This window comes from Metopolophium dirhodum, chromosome 1, assembly GCF_019925205.1.
Source record: "Metopolophium dirhodum isolate CAU chromosome 1, ASM1992520v1, whole genome shotgun sequence".
In the NCBI taxonomy this organism is placed as follows: Eukaryota; Metazoa; Arthropoda; class Insecta; order Hemiptera; family Aphididae; genus Metopolophium; species Metopolophium dirhodum.
In genome coordinates, this window is record NC_083560.1 from 113,859,870 (window position 1) to 113,882,614 (window position 22,745).

At 27.0% G+C, this 22,745-nt stretch overlaps 1 protein-coding gene across 1 annotated transcript; it reads left to right on the forward strand.

The window, feature by feature from the left end:
* Positions 1-1,599: 1,599 nt before the first annotated feature.
* LOC132934225 (uncharacterized) lies at positions 1,600-18,473 on the forward strand. Its single transcript, XM_061000505.1, has 13 exons — positions 1,600-1,912; positions 7,030-9,184; positions 9,251-9,450; positions 9,512-9,626; positions 9,825-10,255; positions 10,317-10,503; positions 10,569-10,792; positions 10,939-11,191; positions 11,267-11,578; positions 15,880-16,069; positions 16,157-16,285; positions 16,349-16,673; positions 16,999-18,473. Exons 2-13 carry the CDS (start codon positions 7,093-7,095, stop codon positions 17,149-17,151), a joined length of 4,611 nt encoding a protein of 1,536 aa, XP_060856488.1. The 5' UTR covers positions 1,600-1,912; positions 7,030-7,092; the 3' UTR covers positions 17,152-18,473.
* Positions 18,474-22,745: the final 4,272 nt, after the last annotated feature.

Consider the following 22,745-nt stretch of genomic DNA (forward strand, 5'->3'; position numbering starts at 1 on the left):
TAGGTGGTACAATTAAATTAAACCATTTTTGTACTGTTAAAACTGTTCCTACTGTTGAAACTGAATGCAAAAATGTTTACCTATATTTTTAAATAGGTAGCTAGGTTTCCTTTATTAGATATTAGCGGGTCCCGTGCACTTTAATATTTGAAATAAATTACAACTTTTAAAAAAATGTGATTGTTCAACTCCTTTTGGATGCAACTCAGCCTCCTCGGTATGCAACCCGATTACATCGGATCGCGGACAATGTGCGACAGCATATCAAGTAGGCAATATGTAAAAATTCAATTTCATGCATGCTTGCACCTGATCTGCTCAATTAATCAATGGCAACCAATAAAATAATAAATACTTATTACAGCTAATTATTTCTCGTTTAACCAATAGCAAATATTTATAAACGAAAATGTCGGTAAAATACGATTGAGAACGCTCAATATATTATTTTTTTTTCAATGTTACCAAATTTAATCATATGACAATTTGAGCACGATAATCTGTTGATATTGAAATAGGTAATCCAGCAATATATAATTATGTTGTTATTAAAATTATAATTGAAACTCAAGCAGAAACAATATTGAAAATAGCTACGATAGTTAGTCAAAGTACTAAGAATAATAGGTTTATCTATGCCCTATAGGAGGCTATATCAATAGGTTAAGTACCTAGATTTGGGGGCTTAGATAATCTAGAAATGTTAGTACCTAATTACTATTGATCTATCAATAAAAATAATTTGCAAAAATGATCCTTAGTATGAATATTTTAATACCTCGGGAACAATACTTATTAGAATTTTGATTTAGATACTTCAACATTTTTAAGAGAATCCCCGCTAAATAATTTACAGTAAAAAAGAGGGATACAGAACGTTTTTTTAAACATGCTCACCTCCATTTATCCCTTTAATAATACTTTTATTCAAACTCTGATTAAAAGTATACTCGAAGACCATATTTTCAAATTCTTGATAATTTTGTACTACTCAAGGAATGTCCTGCGGCGATACAAACTTCAATTTTTTACTTTTTCACATACCTAACCTAACCTACTATCATGACAAAATTTTTAGTAAAGTATAATATTTTATTATAATTGTATTTGTGTTGTAAAAAAATTGCCTATTGTCACATCAATTATTTATTATGTAAATAATAATATAATATAATTCATATTAATTGTTATATATCATTTATAATTATATATTTGGTAATTATAAATCATAAGACAGTTGTTTTTGATTTTTGGTGGATAATAAATATTTAATTTTACATTTTATTTGTATTTTTTCATAATTTGCAAACTACAATAATTTATGAACAAATTTATAATTTTGATTATTGGTTAATGTGCTGAACAGTATTCGGGTATTAAAATGGAAAATCGCGGGGCCCTGAACATAATAATATGTAATAATATCTTCCCACAACGCCGGACACCGGCACTGCACCGCTGGGTTTATTATTATGGTGTAACTTGTAAGTTGTAGGTAATAATATTGTGGTATGCGTTCTACCTCCAAGCGATGATACGGTCATGGATAGAACGCGTTTATCACAATGCAGTCCAGCAACTTGTTCGAAGGCGGTCGATACGGGAATCGGCCAATAGGAGTGAGGAGTGTCGGTCGGTATTTACTATTTAGATATTCTTTTCTATGGTCAGTCGCGAAGTGGCCCGTCTCGTTTTGCTGTATACTGTGTACTATTGTATCTAATGCTCGTACTCGGTGTGCTCTCACAGTCTGTGTGCATTTTATAGTTACGAAAATTATTTGTATAATTACGCACTTGATTGATCGCGAACACGAGTCCTGTGGACCTGCAGGCTCCTCGGACAGCTAAATTTATTATTGTCGCTGTAATCCTTTCGGCGTGCTGATGATATCAGCGGAAATCTTTTGAAGGTAATAATATTATAATTAATAATAGGTATATATCAATTTATAATACATATAGATTATTATACTATACGTCTTATTCTCTTATGATATATAAATATATACATTACGAATTAATAACTTATGTTGCCGTAAAATAACAGTATCGTCTCAGAGCTCCCGTTGATCAATTAATAAATAACAATACACCAATAATTCAATGTTTCTAACCAATAGAATATTTCAATATACTTATTTATATGTATGAACAATAACAAAAGAAATTATCATTTTGTAAAGTAATATATAAGAGGGGTTCTTTGTAAATAAATCATATATTATATGTTTAGGCGTATTGCCGTATTTCGAGTTTCCGACGGTAAATAATTATGATACAACACTAAATACTTTTATATTATGTGTATTTATCTGTATTTACTTTCGAATACGTTTACTGTAAAATTATTGCTTAAACATTTTGAACGGTTTTGGCCAAAACTGGATGTTTGATTCAGATTAACCAACTCTTATGTATCATTCTTATTAAATAATGTCCAATGTAATTTATAATAATTCATAATTATATTAAAGATCGTCACTTGCTCGTACGAGTCTTACTTTTATAGTTAATAGTACACCTAGTATATAATATATATACCAGCAATATTATTTTCTACCGCTTGTCGACGTTATCACTTTTGCGCGGTTCATTCCACGAGTTTGTCCGCTACTGTCTTTGTCAGACGTATATCATTTTAATAGCGTTATCACGTTCGGTCGCTCTTATCGATCGGCGCCCGGACGACCGACCATAGATATCTATAACAACTACAATGTACTATGATACAGTTACCTGTGCGCCCGACGCGCCAGTTGTGACGGCGTTCTGTTTATATTATTGTTACCTATGCCGTTTGTATAATTTGTATGTCTATGCGAAATTCGCGTCCTTCATTTTCGTATTTGTACTTAGTAATTTGTACGTACCACCGTCGAAAACTGCCAACAACACCCATTTGAAATTTCGGAATAGTCTGCTCATCTGCAGTTCGAATACGTTTCAAGTGAGTTCATATTTTAATTTTCCTTTACAAATCTGGTCAGATGTTTTAGTCACGCAAATATGCAATGAAATACTATCGAAGCCTTTTTGAAATCCTGGAAATTTTAGGTTATCGAAAAATTCTAATGACAATATAGGCTGTTTGCATATTATGCTGCTTTGTGTTTTTTTGGCGACTCATTAAAATACTCTTTAGCTCGGTCCCCATTCCAAATTTTCTGGTGCCCTTACTTTAAAAATGTAATTTTTACAAACATACAATGTCTTTATCTTTTGCTAAATTATTATGATAATTTACAATAATAAATTATATAATTATCTAGAGAAGATTTTCTTTGAATATAGTATAAGATTGCAAAGTTAAAATTATACAAGTGTTGTACCTAACGAATTCCCATTATTCAATTTTTGATATCTTGTTGTTATTTCAAAATGTATAACCGTATAACCTTTACATTTACACTAAATATTCATATTATCTTTTTCCACAGGTGGTAAAATTTTACAAACTATTTTGACTTGTTTTGAGCTATTTATATCCAGAAAATATTTTTCTAACTTTGTAAATTAGTTTTCAGCTAGAAATTCATGAAAGATTTTTCTTTCTAGAGCTAACATTAGACATTTTAACTAAAGATTCCCCACAAAATGTTCTACCTTTAATAAAAAAAAAGTTTTCCGGAAAGTATGAGTAATTTATTGTATAGCCATAAAATATTTTTATTTTTATTAATTTTTTAGGATGACACAACATCTCCATTCAAAATCATTTTTCGTATGCAATGATTTATCATTGAATTAAAATATAACACACCCATTACAATGACATGCTCAACAACTACTAAGCATCAGAGCGGTACCAACTTGTCCACCTTTTATTATATTTAAAATCTTTATAAATCTTTATAATCATTATTATTTCAAGGGGGGGGGGGGCTTAAAAATAAATTACCTACAATTTTATTTTTATTTTTTCCAGGCTAATAATTTTAGACGTTTAAGTTAGGTATTTAAAAATTTCAACTTCTCAACTTTTCTAGTAAAAAAAATGCCCTGATCATAAACTTTGATGTAGGTTTTTAGAAACAAATTGGATTTAGTTGGGACTTTGGAAGGTCAAAATTGAAAAATCTCAGTATTTTTTAAAATTAAAATTAAAAAAATAATTAAAAATTTGTTAATATTGTTTGGTAACCTTTGTTAGACCGTCTTCGCTTGCATTGTGTTTCATTAATTTTAAGTTTTTTTTTCTAAAAACGTCAATAAAAAATTATTTGGTAAAAATTTAAGTTTTTATTATTGCTATCTAAAAATATTAACGGTACATTGTCACAATTATTTTTATACCCAACCATTTAAATTTCTAATTTTGACAAAACTAAAATTAATTTGTAGTTTAAAATGTATAAAATATTAAATTTGTACAGCTAAGGTTTGAAAATTGAGTGCAAGGTCTCTCATTCAAGTGGTTCATACTTTTACCAAAAAATTACTGTAAATTTTAGTAAAATTGGTATGCTTATACAATGTTTATGCAAAAATGAATTGGTTCTGGTAAGACGTATATGAATTTACGTCTTGCTTATTAAGTAAATGACGGAAGTTGAAATTTGATAAATAAAATATTATTTCTAAAAATTAATAATAATACTGGTAATAGGGGGGCTTTAAGCCGTTAGCCCTCCCCTCTTGTGTATGCCACAGCCTTGGTAACTATAAGCATGAATATTTTATTAAGAAAATGTTTGGGGGGGGGGAAGGGAGGGAGGAATGTTAATCGCAGTTAAGACCTAATTATGCTTAAATGTATATAAAATTTACTGTTGCCCAAGGCTGGGCATTAACGAGTTAAAAGTTAAAATTAAGTTAAAACGTTTAGTTAATTAATTTGTTACTTTTTTTTTCAAATTAACTTTTAACTTAATAAGTTACTTTTTTTCAAGATTAACGCGTTAACTTTAAGTTAATTTTATTACAAAAGTATTTAAATTAAGTTAATTTTTGTCCGAAGAATAATGCCAATTTTTGAATGGGTTTTTGCTTTGATGTATCATTTTAAATTTCCCTAGTAATTTTCTTGAGCGTAAAGAAAAATGATCTAACAAACCAATATTATGTGTCATGAATTTTTTATTATTGCAAATTAGCAAATTTTAACTTAACTTATCTTTAATTATTTTAAAATAACTTAACTTAACGAGTTAAAAAAAATCGTTAACTTGCCCAGCCTTGCTGTTGCCCATACAAAAATGTAGTCCTAGAACCGCGCCTGCTTTAGTAAATTGGACTTAAACTTTATAACTTTCAAAATTTAATCCGTCAGGGATTGTATGATTTTTATATATTTAGCTTTATATATCATCTTCTTTGATTTGAAATTTGTGTATTAGGTTTAAATTGTTCATATTTTTAGGGTTGCATTAATAAAGCATAAATAAAGCTATAAATAAAACAAACAAGGCTGAAAGATACAGTTTAAGTATTTTTTACTTTTTCATCAATCATTGTATAATTAATAGACACAACCTATTACAACCCACTTACATAATAAATTAAACTTGGTATAAACTTCTTCAATATTTATAATATTATCAAATTTAAATGTTTCACAAAATCTAGTCAGGGTTGATGTGGGTATGATCTAACAAATATTGTATTGGAGTTGAGCATTTTCTTTAACTACTTCTATGTCTTCGGGGTATTCACCAAACGAATGCGATATAAGTAGGATAAATATAAGTTCCACATTGTTTGGCCCCAAGTCTAGTTTTATGATATGTATCTTTCGTCATGTGTTTATCCACTATAAATGCTAGAGTTTCATTTCCGGTATAAGGTATAATAGTCTTAGAATCATACCTACAAAGAATTCTTAAATATCTTCTAATTTTAATTATAGCTTGGCAAGGTGAGTACTCAGTTACTTGTGACAATAGGTCAGCAACTGCACATTTCCCTTCAGAGTACATGATACATTTCTTAAAACAAATTAATTCCTCATTTATTGTCGTTTTCCTTAAATGTTCAGTTTGCCTACGTTTTGAACTTTCACATTTATCAAAAAATAATTTATGTGACCTCTCATGACTTGTTGATAGCTGTCAGACTATTTCATATTTTGCATTTATTCTTATGTTAAAATCTAATAGCAATTCACTAGCGCTTTTAGTTAACCAGTTATGCCGCTTCAAAATAGCTGTATAGGCTGTATGTATGGGGAACTTATTAGCGAGCTCCAACCTTAGTAGACAATTGTTATTATAAACCAGTCTCACAGATAATTACATAAGTATACATATTTATAAATCCACTAGAAGATTATTTACCTTGGGCAACCAGTGACGGGTTAAATAAGAGATACATTGTTTTCCTGTTAATTCAGTAAATATTGACTGGTGTTGCTTACATATTTTTATTAAGTAATAGTACAAAACTATAATAAGTTGAGTTAAGATGTAAATATATTTGACCAAAGATCGCAAGCTAATGCACTAAAAAATTTTCTGAAATGTGCATTTTTATGCACCTAAAAATCTAAGACTGCACTTGTAATAGTATTACATTCGTACTATATTTAATGATTTATTTTAGTACAAATTTGAATACCTATTTGGTTTTTTTTTCTATTTAATGTGTTCAGTGATCTAGAACACGCCATGAAATATTTTATTCTATTCATAATAAGTTGGAATTAAAATGAAATATTCTATTTTTTATTTATATTGATTAAAAATAATAATAATACTTATACTAGATAAAAACTATATGTATAGCACAACCAAAGTTCTTCTTTTTATGTGGTAAAAATGCTGTTTCTTAGTAATGACTGTAGACTTCTTGATTCTTTCCCTGGGCAAAATAGTTTTTGGTATGTTGTACATTTGTAAGACGGAGACAACAATTGCGGGCGTAGTGTCCTCTTAAATATTGATTAAACATTTACAATTCAATATATTATTATTTATTTTTTGTATTGGATCTACTCTGAGAATATCTGGTTGTTGTCCATAATTGACAAACTATATACACAACAATAATATATTAATTAAAGAAATTTTAATCAATTTAAGATATTTTTCAGGTTTAATGGTAATCATACTGAAGAAATAAATGATTTTTGATCTGATAAATCATAGAAACTAATATGGATTTAGATTCATTGGAAGATCATAACAACTCTAATTATTGCAAAAGTAGTCAAATAAATGTCATTAGTAGTACAAGTGGTACAGAAGTTACCAAATTAAATGAATCTACTTCAACTAAAGTACAAGAACAAAACAAAACTGAAAAATTTGAAATTCTTGAAATATCTAAACTACAGGTGCCAGTAAAGCCATTTATTGCAACTTCTTCTGTTATAAATTCACCTAAAATAAATGAAAAAAATGTAGATCCTCACTACACAAGTAGTTCACTAGATAACAGCAGTAGTACAAGTGGTATAGAAGTTACCAAATTCATTGAATCTACTTCAACTAAAGAACAGGAACAAAACAAAACTGAAAAGTTTAAAATTCTTGAAATATCTAAACTACAGGTGCCAGTAAAGCCAATTATTGCATCTACTTCTGTTATAAATTCACCTAAAATAAATGACAAAAATATAGATCCTCACTTCACAAGTAGTTCACTAGATAACAGCAGTAGTTCAAGTGGTATAGAAGTTACCAAATTAATTGAATCTACTTCAACTAAAGAACAAGAACAAGACAAAACTGAAAAATTTAAAATTCTTGAAATATCTCAACAACAGGCGCCAGTAAAGCCTAATATTGCAACTACTTCTGTTATAAATTCACCTAAAATAAATGAAAAAAATATAGATGTTACCAAATTAAATGAATTTACCATAACTAAAGTAAAAGACATAAACAAAATTGAAAATTTAAAAATTGTTGATAACAACGATGTTGAAATATCTATACAACGGGGTGTGCCATTTACGAAAATGATTGCAACTACTTTACTTATAAATGCACCTAAGAAAAATGAGAACCATAAAGAGCCTCTTAATTCTCATTCTGACTTGAGCACTTTATTGAATAAAAACAATAGTACATGTGGTATAGAAGTTACCAAATTAAATGAATCTACATCAACTAAAGTACAAGAACAAAACAAAAAGGTAAATTTTAGAACTGTTGATAATAATGATGTTAAAATATCCAACCAACAGGTGCCATTAAAGAAAATGATTGCAACTAAATTAGTTTTAAATACATCTCAGAAAAATGAAAATAATATATATCTAAGACCAAATAATTTTTCTTTAAATTTAGAAAAAATTGCTGTTCCGAAAACAGTTCTTTCTAATATAAAATTAATTCCTCCAACTTTGTCTAACCAAATTAAAACATCACCAACAATTGCTTTAATGCCCGCAACTACACTCATCAATCCAAAAACTACAATTATTACAAGGTTACAACCGAAGTTATATCCTGGTGAAATTGCTAATAATAAATGTGTTCCAACATTGAAACCAGGGTTCAAAATAATATCTTCTAATGACCCAAAGTCAAAAATGTTTTTAATCCCAAAAGGAGTTAACTATATAATAAAAACAATAAATAAAGAAGAGGTTAAAAACCAATCATTGCCAAGTTTTAATTCTGCATCAACTCTGTCAAAACCATTAAATTCTATTATACCAATATCAGTTGCTGAAAAGTTTAATACAATTGAAAAACCAAAAATTCAAAATAAGAATTCAAAATTTGTTGTTAGCTGCAAGGAATTTCAGAATCAAAGATTCAAAGTTCTATCAGATAAAAAAAATATGATTAATGAAAATTTCAAAGGCTTATTCGAATCAAGCACACATTTTGAACTTTTATTTCCACGTTCTTCAAAGAAATTTGTTAGAAATCAAAAAAGGAGTCTTAAACCTCATACCGATACACCAAATCCTAAAGTAATAAATAATGCAGATACTTCAAAATCTAACCATGTTCAACAAGTAAGAAAACAATCATTCATAACATTGAATGAAATTAAAAATACAATAGATTTTGGTGGTACAAGTGGAAAGAAAAAATGTATACCCCATACTATTACAAGTAAAGATGTAATCGATAATCATACAAATGTAATTATTGAAAATAATAAGACTAAATTAAATTCTAATGTTAAAAATGAATTGTGTCCTCCATCTGGATTTATTTCACTGTCATCAAGGCCTGAATCTTCAATACTTAGGACATATGGTCAGCCGTTAAGTGTCTCAAAATATGGTTTGTATAAACTATAAATTATTATACATTCTCTTCTACCAACTACTTTTGTTTGTTTTATTACAGGTAATTTTTCTAATAAAGATCTAAGCACCGTAAGATTAGTACCTTATAGTTCAATTAACCAACCACAAACAAAAGGAGATCATAAGCAATTTTTTATAAAAATTATGAAAAATAATGGTAGTACTTCCAAAAGTACTATTGCTACAGTTTCTTCTGATAAAATAATGAAAGTAATTCCTACTAAAGTATATTCACCAAAAGTACGGTATATTGGATGTTTTTAATGAAAATAGTACTTAAATAAAGCTTGTAATTTTTCAGAATCCAAAGATTAATATAGCAGCTAAAGAAAATCAAAATAAAATACCATTGTCAAAACCAACTACCCTTCAATTACTTTTTCCAAAAGAAACTTTAAAAGAAAAACCAGATCCAGGTATAACAATATTTATAATTTATTAAGGGCCGTTCTTACAATGTCCGGTAAAATGTCGGTTAACGCTAATCAACTGATAACAGATTTTATTACCGGCAGAATTCAGCCAGTTAAGTGTCAGTTAACTTTAACCGGACATCGTAAGAAAGGCCCTAACTCTTACACCATATTATTAAAAGAAGAAATTTTATTTTTCAGCTTATTGTGTAAAACGTCCTTATCGTTGTCAATATGAATTTTGTCGATTAATTGTAGATGAATCTGAATTGATTGATAATTTGTATTGTAGCTTGGAATGTAAAAAGTTTGATACCAAACTGAAAATAGCTAATAGAAGTTCTGGTGACATTGAAGAAGCACTGGAAGAAATCCCAATAAAACCTGTAATTGATCGAAAAATGCTTTTAGCCAAATTAAAAAGTAGAATTAATAAAAGAAAGCAAAGTTTACCATCATTTCAAAAAGAAAATGAAGCTCAACATGTTGATTTGGGTGAAGTTGAAAACCCTGATAATGAAACCTACAAGATGCCACCACCAATACCAATAACTGTAAAACGTTCTTTTCAAAAATCACAAAATAGAAGAAAATATTCAAAATCAAATGAACCTACAACAACTGTTCAAAATGTATAATGATATATATAATTTAATTTTTAACAAGTAGTATAAGTTTTCTTTAATTTTTCAGGGTAAAATAGAAAATGCAAAAATATGGAGCTATTTGGAACACACTGATTATATACCGGCTCCAAAAAAATTGTTTGATAATCCTTTTCCACATGATAGTAACCCTTTTAAAGTTGGACAAAGATTAGAAGGTATCGACCCAGAACATGAAGCATTGTTTTGTGTAATGACTGTAATAGAAGTTGTTGGTAATTATCAAATTTATTTTTATTTATATTTAAGATTTACTTAATTCAATTTTAATTTTCACCAGGATATCGCATTAAGCTAAATTTTGATGGCTACCCAGATATATATAATTTTTGGGTAAATGCAAATTGCCCAGATTTGTTTTATCCTAGATGGTGTGAGCAAAACTCTCGCACTTTACAACCACCAAAAAACTATAATCTGCCATTCAATTGGACTGATTACCTTAGAATGCCTGGTGTTCTGCCTGCGCCGAAATGGAATTTTCCTAGTGCAATATCTATTGTTGTAAGTTGTACAATTAACTATATTTTTATATGAATATTATACATACTTGATTCCTTTTATATGAACTATGTTTCATTGGTTTCCATATATACTATATAATATATACATATGGATGTATAATAATATGAAATCATTTTTGTACCTAGAATCGTAATTCAGAACACTCATTTTGTATTGGATCTAAATTAGAAGCTTTAGATAAATTAACTCGCACACTACCAAAACAGCTTATATGTGTTGCTACTGTTGCTGATATTTTGGGTAATCGTATACGTATTCATTTTGATGGTTGGACAGATGATTTTGACTATTGGACGGATATCACATCAACTAATATACATCCAGTTGGATGGTGTGATAAAAATGGTCGAACTTTATGTCCACCTAGTGGTTACGATAGTAAATATATATATATTTTTTATTACATTTTTACTCTGATAAATTTATATTATATTAATACTGACATTTATTAAGGTTGTAGAGGAAAAAAACCTTTTTCATGGCCTATATACTTACAAGTAACGAATAGTGAACCTGTACCAGAAGATGCATTTGTCCGAAGACCATTACGAGAATTTACTAATAGCATGGCAATTGAAGTAGTTGATATTGCTAATCCTTCATTAGTAAGAATTGCTAAAGTAGTAGATGTTAAAGGGGATGAACTTAAAATACTTTACGATGGATTTGATACCATATATGCATACTGGATTGAAGACGATAGTCCAAATATTCATCCACTTGGATGGTGCTTAAAAACCAATCACCCAATTGAATTATTTAAAGGTAAACGTTTATATTATATTCAAATTAATTCCTATAAACTAAATTTTGTCATTCTTACAACTTAAAAAAAATAAATATATATATATATATATATATATGCTCTGATATATAGTATGGATTTAGTGTACCTCATTATTGAGAGTTGGTCACTTTAATGGATGTGTACAATTTGAAATCAAATAATAGTATATGATAAAAAAAGAAGAGTCTGTGCGAAGATATATGGTCTAACTTTTTAGTAACCTTGGTTACAAAATAATTATTTTAATAATAATATTCAAATTTTAACAACTAATGTTCATTTTTTCACTTTTTTTTTTTACTAAAACTGGAATTTTTACATAAAATGTTCACTGAATGTTTATATAAGCATCTTCTATACACCATAAAATGTTCAAAATAATTTGACTGATGTTGAGCTATTTATAGGCATATGAAAATTTTGATTATTATTAGTTTTTTTAAATTAATGTCGATAAAAACATAGGTCAAAAACTTAAATTTAATACAAGGTTCCTGTAAGTTGTTGTATGTGGAAGTTGAGTGTACATCAACACTAATTTTTTATGAGCGTCTGAAATTTGAATTTTAATAACATTTGTAAAATCACGAAAATATGCAAATTATTCTGAGTTAGAAATGTATTAAAAATTGTTCCATGTATACAGTACAATACACAATTTTATAAGAAACACATTATACAGATTTAAAAACGGTTTACTGTGATAGATAGGTGGTACCAAAGTGCACATTTATTTCTGGGAAAATTTTAAATTTTTAACTCCTTTGGTTCGCGCATGCGCAATATAATTTAAGTTTATTGAAACCCTTATTTTAGACACCAGCTATGGATAGATAATTTTTTTCTAGTACATTTTGATCCATTGACTATAATCCTAAACCCCAAATTGACCCAAGTTACAGGCTAACAGAGTTCTGAAAATTGAAAATAATTCAATTTTTCGAAAAGCATGGTACACTTGTATTAAGTGGATTTTTTTAATGAATAGGTACATGAAAAAATACATGAATACATGATACGTACATTCATAATTATACATACATAATAATGAAATAGAAAGTAAATTACTTTGCATTCTCTAATTTGTATTTAAGTACACTTGTTTATCTAATAAAATATTCAAAATTGCCCCTGTTATTTTCCAAACATATTTCCAGTTGTCGAGTTACTTCTCTGTGCGTAGCTACCAAAATTATTTTCAATTTTCAAAACTCTGTTAGCCAGTAACTTGGTCAATTTTGGGTTTAGGATTATGGTCAATGGATCAAAATGTACTAGAAAAAAAATTATCTACCCTTATCTGGTGTCGAAAATAAGGGTTGCTATTCAAAAAACCTTGTATTGCGCATGCGAGAACCAAAGGAGTTAAAAATTTGAAATTTTCCCAAAATGTGCACTTTGGTACCACCTATCTATCACAGCAAACCGTTTTTAAATCTAGTGCCATCGGGCTGAGATATTTAATGGTACATATAAGACGGGACTCACTGTATATAAGGGTTTTGCTGAGCGTACAATTTGCTATGTTACGCAGTTGTAAGACGGAGACACCACATGCGGGTATGTATCTCTTAACCGGCTACCGTATTAATAATTACAATATAAATATAATATAAATTATTCTAGACTGACAAACCGTCTCCGCTCAGAATCGTTTTTTGTATACAATGATATTATATTATTGAAATCAAATTTAACACCATAATTACAGTCACCCACTTGCAACTTACTGTACAGTAGAGTATCACACTTATTTGAAAATGTTTTAATTTGTGTGATAACCAAGGTTAACATTTCGCTTATTAATTGATTGAAATTTGAAAATGATATACCAGTTAACCTTACCAGGAGTGGTCACTTTCCGATTATGGTTTATATTTCTATGATGCACATTGCACACTGTATTGTATTGCATAGCTATAAAATATAAATTAAATATTTTGAGTATTACAAATCTATCTCGAATTTGATAATCATCAAAAAGTCACTATTTTTTTTCACGAGTAGAGTATTGATTTAACTTAAGGGGATTCGATACCGTGATTTTCTGTTTTTGTCTAACACGCATGACGTAGTATTTTAGACGTGTTTTTGACCAAACATACCAATTGATCTAATGAAGCGATATGAAATCTAAAAACAGATTTGAATTTGTCGTCAAGTCTACTTGAAATTGACTTTTCCACATTTTTGATATTATCCCCAAAATTCCTAAAAATGTCATATTAAAAAAGAGTATTTAAAAATTGTTGTATTTAAATTTTCGGAAAAGTTAAAATCAAAAAATCAAAAATGTGGGAAAGTCGATTTCAAGTAGACTTGACGACAAATTCAAATCAGTTTTTAGAATTCTTATCGCTTCATTAGATCATTTGGTATGTTTGGCAAAAAACACGTCTAACATACTATGTTGCGCGTGTGTTAGACAAAAACAGAAAATCACGATATCGAATACCCTTAACATTAAGATTAAAAAACTTAGAAAATGCTAATTATTGTAATTGAAATTTAATACAAATTAGAAATTATTTACTATAAAAATGAGCTAATAAATTATTGATATCTTTACTTAACTTAAGTTTTTAATTAAATACTATTACAATAATATTATATTTCTTAATAAAATGATTTACAATTAAAATATATTTTAGTTCAAAGTTGTAGTTATTGTTATTTAAAATTAAAATTTAATTAATGATAAATTAAAGAAAACATTTTATGAATTTCTAACTCAAAATAATTGCAAATTCTTGTGATTTTTACGTATTTAATCACCATTTCAACTTTGAATGCTGATAAAGAAAAATATGATTATAAGGAGCCTTGTATTAACATTTTCAAGCTTTTTGACCAAACGATTAATATTTTATTGACATTTATAGAAAATAAACCTAAAAAATTGGAAACTAAAAATGTCCTTAAACAGCTAAAAACAAGTCAAAATATTTTTAAAATTGTATGATGTATAAAAAATGCTAATATAAAAGTTAAGTGAAAATTGCAATTATTATGGTCATTTGTTTTAGAGTTGTAAACTACTGGAAATTTTAAATTTTGACCCTCAGAATGCGGTAAAGCACGATTGAGCATAGAATATTTTATGCGATGTAGCCATTCACGTGGCCGAAATTTTGTAATTTATTATTTTCACATATTATTACACCAATTATTATCATACCAGACGCGAGCCGTGAGCTGAGCCCAGCTTTATCGACAATTTTATCGATTAATAAATTAGTTCCGGAGCAATAAAGTTTTGACGTTTTAAACATTTAAAATTGGGAGAAAATATAAGATAAATTAAGATACAATTACAAAATTATTATAGAAATAATAATATCAGTATTTGATCACCCTTACTCCATAGTATTCTTGACTTATAAACCATGCAGTATTTTTTTTAATTTGTACCATGTTTTGATTTTATTATTTTCATAACTATTATTATTATTATTATTTTTATTATTTTTATTATCATCATCATCATTATTATTATTATCAAACAGATTTTTGAAATGTCACTATTTTATTGACTATGAAATCATGTTATTTTTTTTTGATATGTTATATTTTGAATTATTATAATTATTTGAATAAATATTTTTGTATAGTATAGCTTAAAATGGCAATGTTGCAGAGTTTTTTTATGCTCAATCGTGTAGGTTTTCTTTTGTATTCCGACTTCCTTTGACATGCCGAAAATTTGGCTCAATAGTGTCGCAAAAAAGATGTTTTATGATCAATCGTGTCTCAGCCTCAGAATGCACCAATTAGATTCACTTTCCCATCGTAGAAGATACTGAAGTTGAAATTCGAAGCATTATTTTGACTACTTATCATGTACAGATGCAAAAAACACACACACACATCATTGTAAAATCAATACATTCATCGTAGCGCTCAGAATCTAGAAGTTACAATGAGTATAATTTTTTTTTGACACTATTATAATGGTAAAAGATAGGAAGTATGAACACTTCATAGGTGTAATATACTTCACAACACAACATGTTTAATAGATTTCAAGTATAAAAATGTTGGGGTTAATAAAAAAGAAAGAAAAATGTACATTTTTATTCAATCATTTTTAATGAACTTTGGCACAATATCTTGTTTGCCATTTTAAAAATGTCTTACTTTAAGCATTGGTGTAAATCAATGCTTAAAAAATTGCACAATCTCCAAGTTTCCCGGCTTATAACTTATTTGTATATGAAATAAAATTATGTTGTATTTTTTAAAAATTTAATTATTTGATAATTTTTGTATGTATTTTTAGTAAACGCAATACTTTGGAGTTGTAGAGTTCCTGGCTGTAATGGTAAAGGCAATACAAAAAGTTCCAAAAATACTCATGTATTTGCCAAAGAGTGTCCATATGAATTTGAGTCATGGAAAACATCAATTTCTGGGATGACAAATATTCCTGATAGATTAAAACCTGAAGACATTCCACTTTCAGTTGAAAAGTAATTAAAAAAATTGTTTATATATCTATGTATTTACTTTATACTTGTATGATTTATTATTTAATATAAATTTAAATTTATGTCTAGTTTTTCAAATTCTGTGAGTATTATACCTCGAGAGGATAAAAAAAAACAAAAATTGAAGTTAAATAAAATAAAAAGTTATAACTCAAACAAACCCAAAAGAAGAAGAAGAAGAAGAAGAATCAATAACAAGTAATTTACTCATCAATAATTATATTGAACAAATGTCATTAAAACAATTTATATTTGGTATAGATTAAAAAATAAATTTAATAAAAAGATACCAAATGGTCGTTCTAAAACGGTTTATACAAGAGCCGTTGAGACAATGGCCCAATTAGAAAATACTAAAGGTATTAATGATTATACAAGCTATGGTTATGGATCTTTTAAACCTCCAAGGCTTAATGTATGGACCAGACATAGTGTTCTACAAGGTATACCAATATTTAGTACTATTGATGCAAGAAAATGGCTTGTCAAGGAAGTAGCTGATTTTGTCGAAAAAATAGTATCTAATAATTACACAGACAATAATCTCTCTGAACGAATCAAAATATCTAAATCTTTTATAAATCAGGTATAAATATTTTATTTTTTTTGCAATGTGTAATACATAATTGTATATATATTATTTTTAAATTGGGGCCTCGCGTAGCTCGGTGGTTGACCTCAATCACTTAAGTGTTCTGAGGTCAAGCATTGGCTGGTGTCGGTAGTTCCTGAATGGGTGACCACCACAGTTTTTTGTGACGAATCCTCACTCCACATACATGTATTCCTCAACCAACTATAATCCTCCTACAAAATGCTAATGGCCATTGTTGCCGATGCTTATGATCAATAAAAAATATATATATTTATATTGTTTACTGTATATTTACTTCTTTTTTTTTCAAATAAAGGAAATTGATGGCGATGTATTTTTAATGTTAACTCAAAAAGATTTGACAGATGTACTAAAAATTCCTCTTGGACCAGCACTAAAACTGCGCAATGCTATTGTTGTGTTAAGACAAAGAGCTTCTGCCTATGATATTGCGAATGGACTGTTATAAACAAAAAAAAAGTTATACTTTTATGTTGAAATTTTATTTCATTTCTCATTTTGTATTTTATTACTTTTTTAATTTTTAAATGTTAAGTATTGTATTGTGCATTTTAATTTGATACCTTTTTTTTAAGCGTTTATGTGCTCTTCACAATTAATAATAGTTACTTTTGTATTTTTTATGTTGTATAAAACATTTATATACATAATACAAAATAAAAATTTGTTTTCAACAATTTTAGAAAATGTTTAGTTACAGAATGCATAATATTTAGCTGTTTATTGTATATTTGTTTTGAATGGTTCACAAAACAATACATTTTAGAAAAAATATTTTTTGCATAATTTATAAAGATGATAGGTATATCTTTATTGTATAGTTTAATTGATATTTTGAATATATAATTTATTACATTCTTTTTATATATCATCAAAGCCAATTATTTAAACCTATTCTATTAATGTTTATTTTGTTATAATTCAATTTTTGATCTATAATTTGTAAATTTTTCTAGAAATTAAGCATGTTTGAATTTATTTGTTTTGCTTATTCCTTTTTACCGCTATATATAATTTAAATTTGAAACTCAATAACTTATGTGTTCAATCTTTTGAACTAAATTTGTTTTATAATTTTAGTCAAAGCTTTGCAACAAGTTAATGCAACTTTGTAACTCAGTCAAGTTAACTTTTTTTTCAATTAAGCTAAAAATAAAAAATTTACATTTTAAGTTATTTAGATAGTAATTTAATACTCCTATGTCTTATTTAGTAAATGTGGATGCTTATATCGACAACCGAAACAAAAACTGTCGTAACGCAATTTTATAACTTTTTTTTTCAATCTGGCGTTTCTATTTTTCTGGATTTCCAACGAAACTAATAGAAGCATAAATCAACCAAAGACGTTCTATACAATAAGATGCAGTTACTGCCTTATAGTCTTCGTTGGAAATTCAGAAAAAAAGTAATAACTAATTGAAAAAAAAGTTTTAAAATTGAGTTACTACAGTTTCGTTGCGGCAATCAATATTATGTATTCAATGATCATCGTATACAACAGACAATTTTTAGCTGAGACTATCTAACATTTTGGTAACTGACTACTGAACAATTTTTTAATAATAATATTAAAAAAATAACAAATGTTAGTATTTTTTTTCTTCAATTATTAAAAAAAAAACTATCTACTAAGAATTTCTACTTTTGACTAGCCAGAATACAAACATTTATATGTTATTCAAAATAATTGTACAATAAGTACACTAATTAATCACAATAAGTACTGATAAGTAAATAATGAAAAATAAATGATACATTACTACTACAGATTCATTGTCTATTATTATTGTCTCAATCGTTCCAAATAGTATGGATTTAATGTCTTTTCCAATTCTTTCAACAAAAAAAAAAAAAAATGTTTACTTATTTCAACTTCAAATCGTTGATATTATGAATATTGTATTAAAAATATAAAAAGTATAGTAAATTAATAAAGATATACGGTTCACAAATGTCTGATTATGGTTCTTATTCCATTGCAACATTATCCTGAATCCAAGGAGCAATGCAGAATGTTTAATTTGATGGCTGTTCAAAACCTGTTGCAAATTATTTATTTTGTCATCCATAGTTATGCTATGCACTAATAATGAGGTTAGGGATGTTTTTGTTTAATGTACAATTTAAAGAACATGTGAGAAAGTCTTCCAACATTATCCTAATGAGAATATGAGATATATAGTCTAAAGTGTTTAATCCGACACAATTAACTTAGTATTATATTATCATTTATAGGTCATATTCTAAGTGCATACTATAAATGATACACTTTCTGGATATGTGCATGAAATTATTTCTTGCTTTACAATTACAACATTTTAAAAAATAATGTGAACACATTGAATAAACTTTTTTTGAATAATTTACCTGAAAGCGGTTGTAAAAACTAACTAAAAATAATAATAATAATTTATATTATAAAAAAATATGTATTTCTATTTATCAATGAAACCAACAAATCAAAAGCACAACACAAGTATAATTTATTGATTTATTTAGTAATGTTATCCTTCTACAACCATCTACTCGCAAATTTTGAAATCAACTTCACTTTTTACACACCGCCTAACTACCTACACAATGTGGATATACCTATAGCACAAATGTGTACAAACGCATAACGAAACAAATAATATGTATACAATTTTTTAAATAGAAACAATTTGATTAATGAAAATATGGAAATAATAATAATAATTAGAGCTCGGATGTTAATGAACAAAATGTCATTAAAATATGCATTTAAAAATTTCAAAATATGCTAATATATGACTTTAAATCTATCAAAAATATTCCTATTTTTCAACAAATATATGCAAAAATGAAAAAATATACGCAAAAAAGGTGTTAATATTAATTCAAAATAAATTATGAACATTATTAATAACACTATAAATGTATACTAAATATTATTATATCTATTTTAAACAATTACAAAAAATGGGATAATAGTGATTCAGAATAACTTTTGTTTTAAATGATTTTAAAATAACTTCATTGCAAAATACATAAAAGAAATAAAATATTATAAATATAAATATATAAACTAAAATACATATTAGGTAGTAAAAAGTGTTATGTTTATATTATATTTAAATATTTTAAATGCCACTAAATCTAGAAATTAGCAATATATGCATTTATATTCTCAAAAATGTCAAATATGCAAAAATATACAAAAAAAGTTTGCCTATTTCTAATATAGACTTCAAGAATCAAATTTATATCTCACTCCGGTGTAATTCTGGCTGCGCGAAAAAAATATGCTAAGTCATAAACATTTGAGCTCTAATAATGACACTATAACAACTATCTTCTATATTAATGCAAAAAAAAATTGAAAAATAAACATAATAAATACAAATCAAAATAATTTAGTTGGTTTACAACTCAAAATTCAAATTCACTATTTTGCCGATTGCTCGTCTATTCTTTCATGTTTCTTTAATGTTTTGACTCTTGCATTAGTTTTGATATGTTCTATATAAGAATTTTGAATACGTCCTGCAGTTTTCTTTCCTTCTATCATACAATATAATATTCTATCGTATAATATTATATTATACAACTCTCTGGATGTCTCAGGAGCATATCCAAAGCCTAAGCACGTAATCATTATTTGTTTGAACACTTGGTAGTAATAGTAGTATTATAGCAACAACTATAACAACTATTACATTTTCACTGAATATTTATATTAGAATTTACTATACGTCTATACAACATACCATTTTCAAATATATTATGACTCATTTTGAGCTATTTATTTTATAGGCATCAGTAAATTTAGATTTTTATTAGTTTAGTAAAAGGTTCTTCATAAGTTGAAAATCAAAAAAAAAAAATTTAGCGTATAATTTTTTATAAGCGTCTGAAGTAAGAATTTAGACAACATTCGTCAAAACCACAAAAATTTGCAAATTATTTTGAGTTAGAAATTTATAAAATATTGTCCATGAATATTTAAAATTAAAAAATATAATACAAGATTCCTTATACATTTTCCGACCTTTAACAAAACAAAAAAAGTTAACCGCAAAGTTAAACTAATTTTTTATGAACGTGTGAATTTTAAACATTTACAACATTGGTTGTTTACCGCCTGATTTATCACGGAACGATTTTCTTATTTTATTGTAATAATGCAAAAACGAAGAACTGTAGTCTGTAGATAAATTTCCATTCAATAATATTTATACTATAATTTTCAAAATATTTTTATTTTTTTTGAGCTATTTAATAGGTATTTATAGACATTTTAAATTTTTTAGTTTTTTTCTATAAGTATCGATACAAGTTTTTTTTATTTATATCTAAGATTTGAACATTTAATACAAGGTTTTTTATAAGAGCAGTTTGAAAAATTAAAGATACCTACATACGCACAATTTTTATTATAGACATTTTAAGTTAAAAAGACAACATTCATCAGTCAAGGGAATTTGCAAATTATTTTGTACTTAAAAAATTATAACATTTTCAATTTTGTATCTAAAGGTTGAGAATTTAAAACAAAGTTTATCATAAGTATTTCATATTGTAAATAAAAATCTAAAAATCTTCTATGTAAGCAAAGTTTTTAAGCTTAGTTTATTGTGTTTTTTCTTATGTTTTAAACAAATTGTTTCAAACAAACGTTTTAAATATAACAACCCTGGGTAGATACCTATGTAGAACATGCATATTATTTACCAACGTCACCTGCAATTAAGTAAGTGTAAATAATTTCGTCTTTAAAAAATAAAATTGCATCTATTGTGATTTGTGACTAATGGTGCAACGACTGGTTTTCTTTAACCCTGTTGTGAACCAATAAACAAGAATACAAAATTTTAAAAACTCAAAATATAATTAGGTTCTTACCTAATTTAAAATCATTTGACCAATATACGTTCTCAATGACACACAAGTGAGCAGTGACAGATATAACTAAAAACAATAATTAATATTTAGTACCTACTGATTTGTTGGCTTTGATAAATAAAAAATCGTACCTACATAATATTTTGTTTAAAATACGAATAAATAGGTACCTACTGTTTATAAACTAACTAGAATCAATATTATTCTTTGTGAATTTGAAGAATACAAATTTCCTTATGTGTTTTGGGGCTTATGAGTTAGATATGACAAGTTAAAATCAAATTAAAACGGAGAAAAATATATGATTAAGGATAGTCTGCAGTTTATCAAAAACATTAAAATAGGAATTTGAATGTGAATAAAAGGATCTTGAAACAGGGAAATTATAACAACAATTAATATACCCCAATTATATAATATAATATATATAATTATATAATGTATTTGTATAATTATATATAGCTGTATAGGTGTATAGTGAGTAGTGACCATCATATTTAGTGTTTGAAATTTTCAGTATATTAATAAATTTTGTTTTATTTTTAAATAAGTTTTATATTTACATATAATTGTCATAAATCACCTTCATAACTGTATGGTACCTACTTAAATGTATACCTTACCTTTGGTATTATACCTACATTTAAAATCGTATTCAAAATTTTAAAATATTTTAATGTTTAAATGATACAATAGTATACATGTATATTGATTGAATACCTACCTACTGAATTCTTACATTATAATTTAGAACACTGAACATTGTGTTAAAAAATAAATAAATTGTTATTTTTGTAATTGTAATATTTCATTTAAATAATAATATCACTTGAGATGGTCATAATATAGTTGCCAATAATAAAAACCAATTAAAAAAAAAATATTATTTTCGCCCGCCGCAGAAAAATGATTGCCAGGTCAAAATACTATCTCGATCAATTTTAGGTGCCCTATGCTAACCCTGCTGCAACATCTCAAATTATGCCCCTGCTATATATAGGCACAATATAGAATAACAATGTACTATGTAGCCATGTAAGTAGGTACCTATAGCCTATAGGTAATTTATGTTATATAGCTGATATAGGTATGCGTAGAAATAGAATTTAGAAATTAGAAGGTAGATACTTGAAAAAATGCAAACATGACTTAGCAAAAACAGTCACGGTTTCTCGC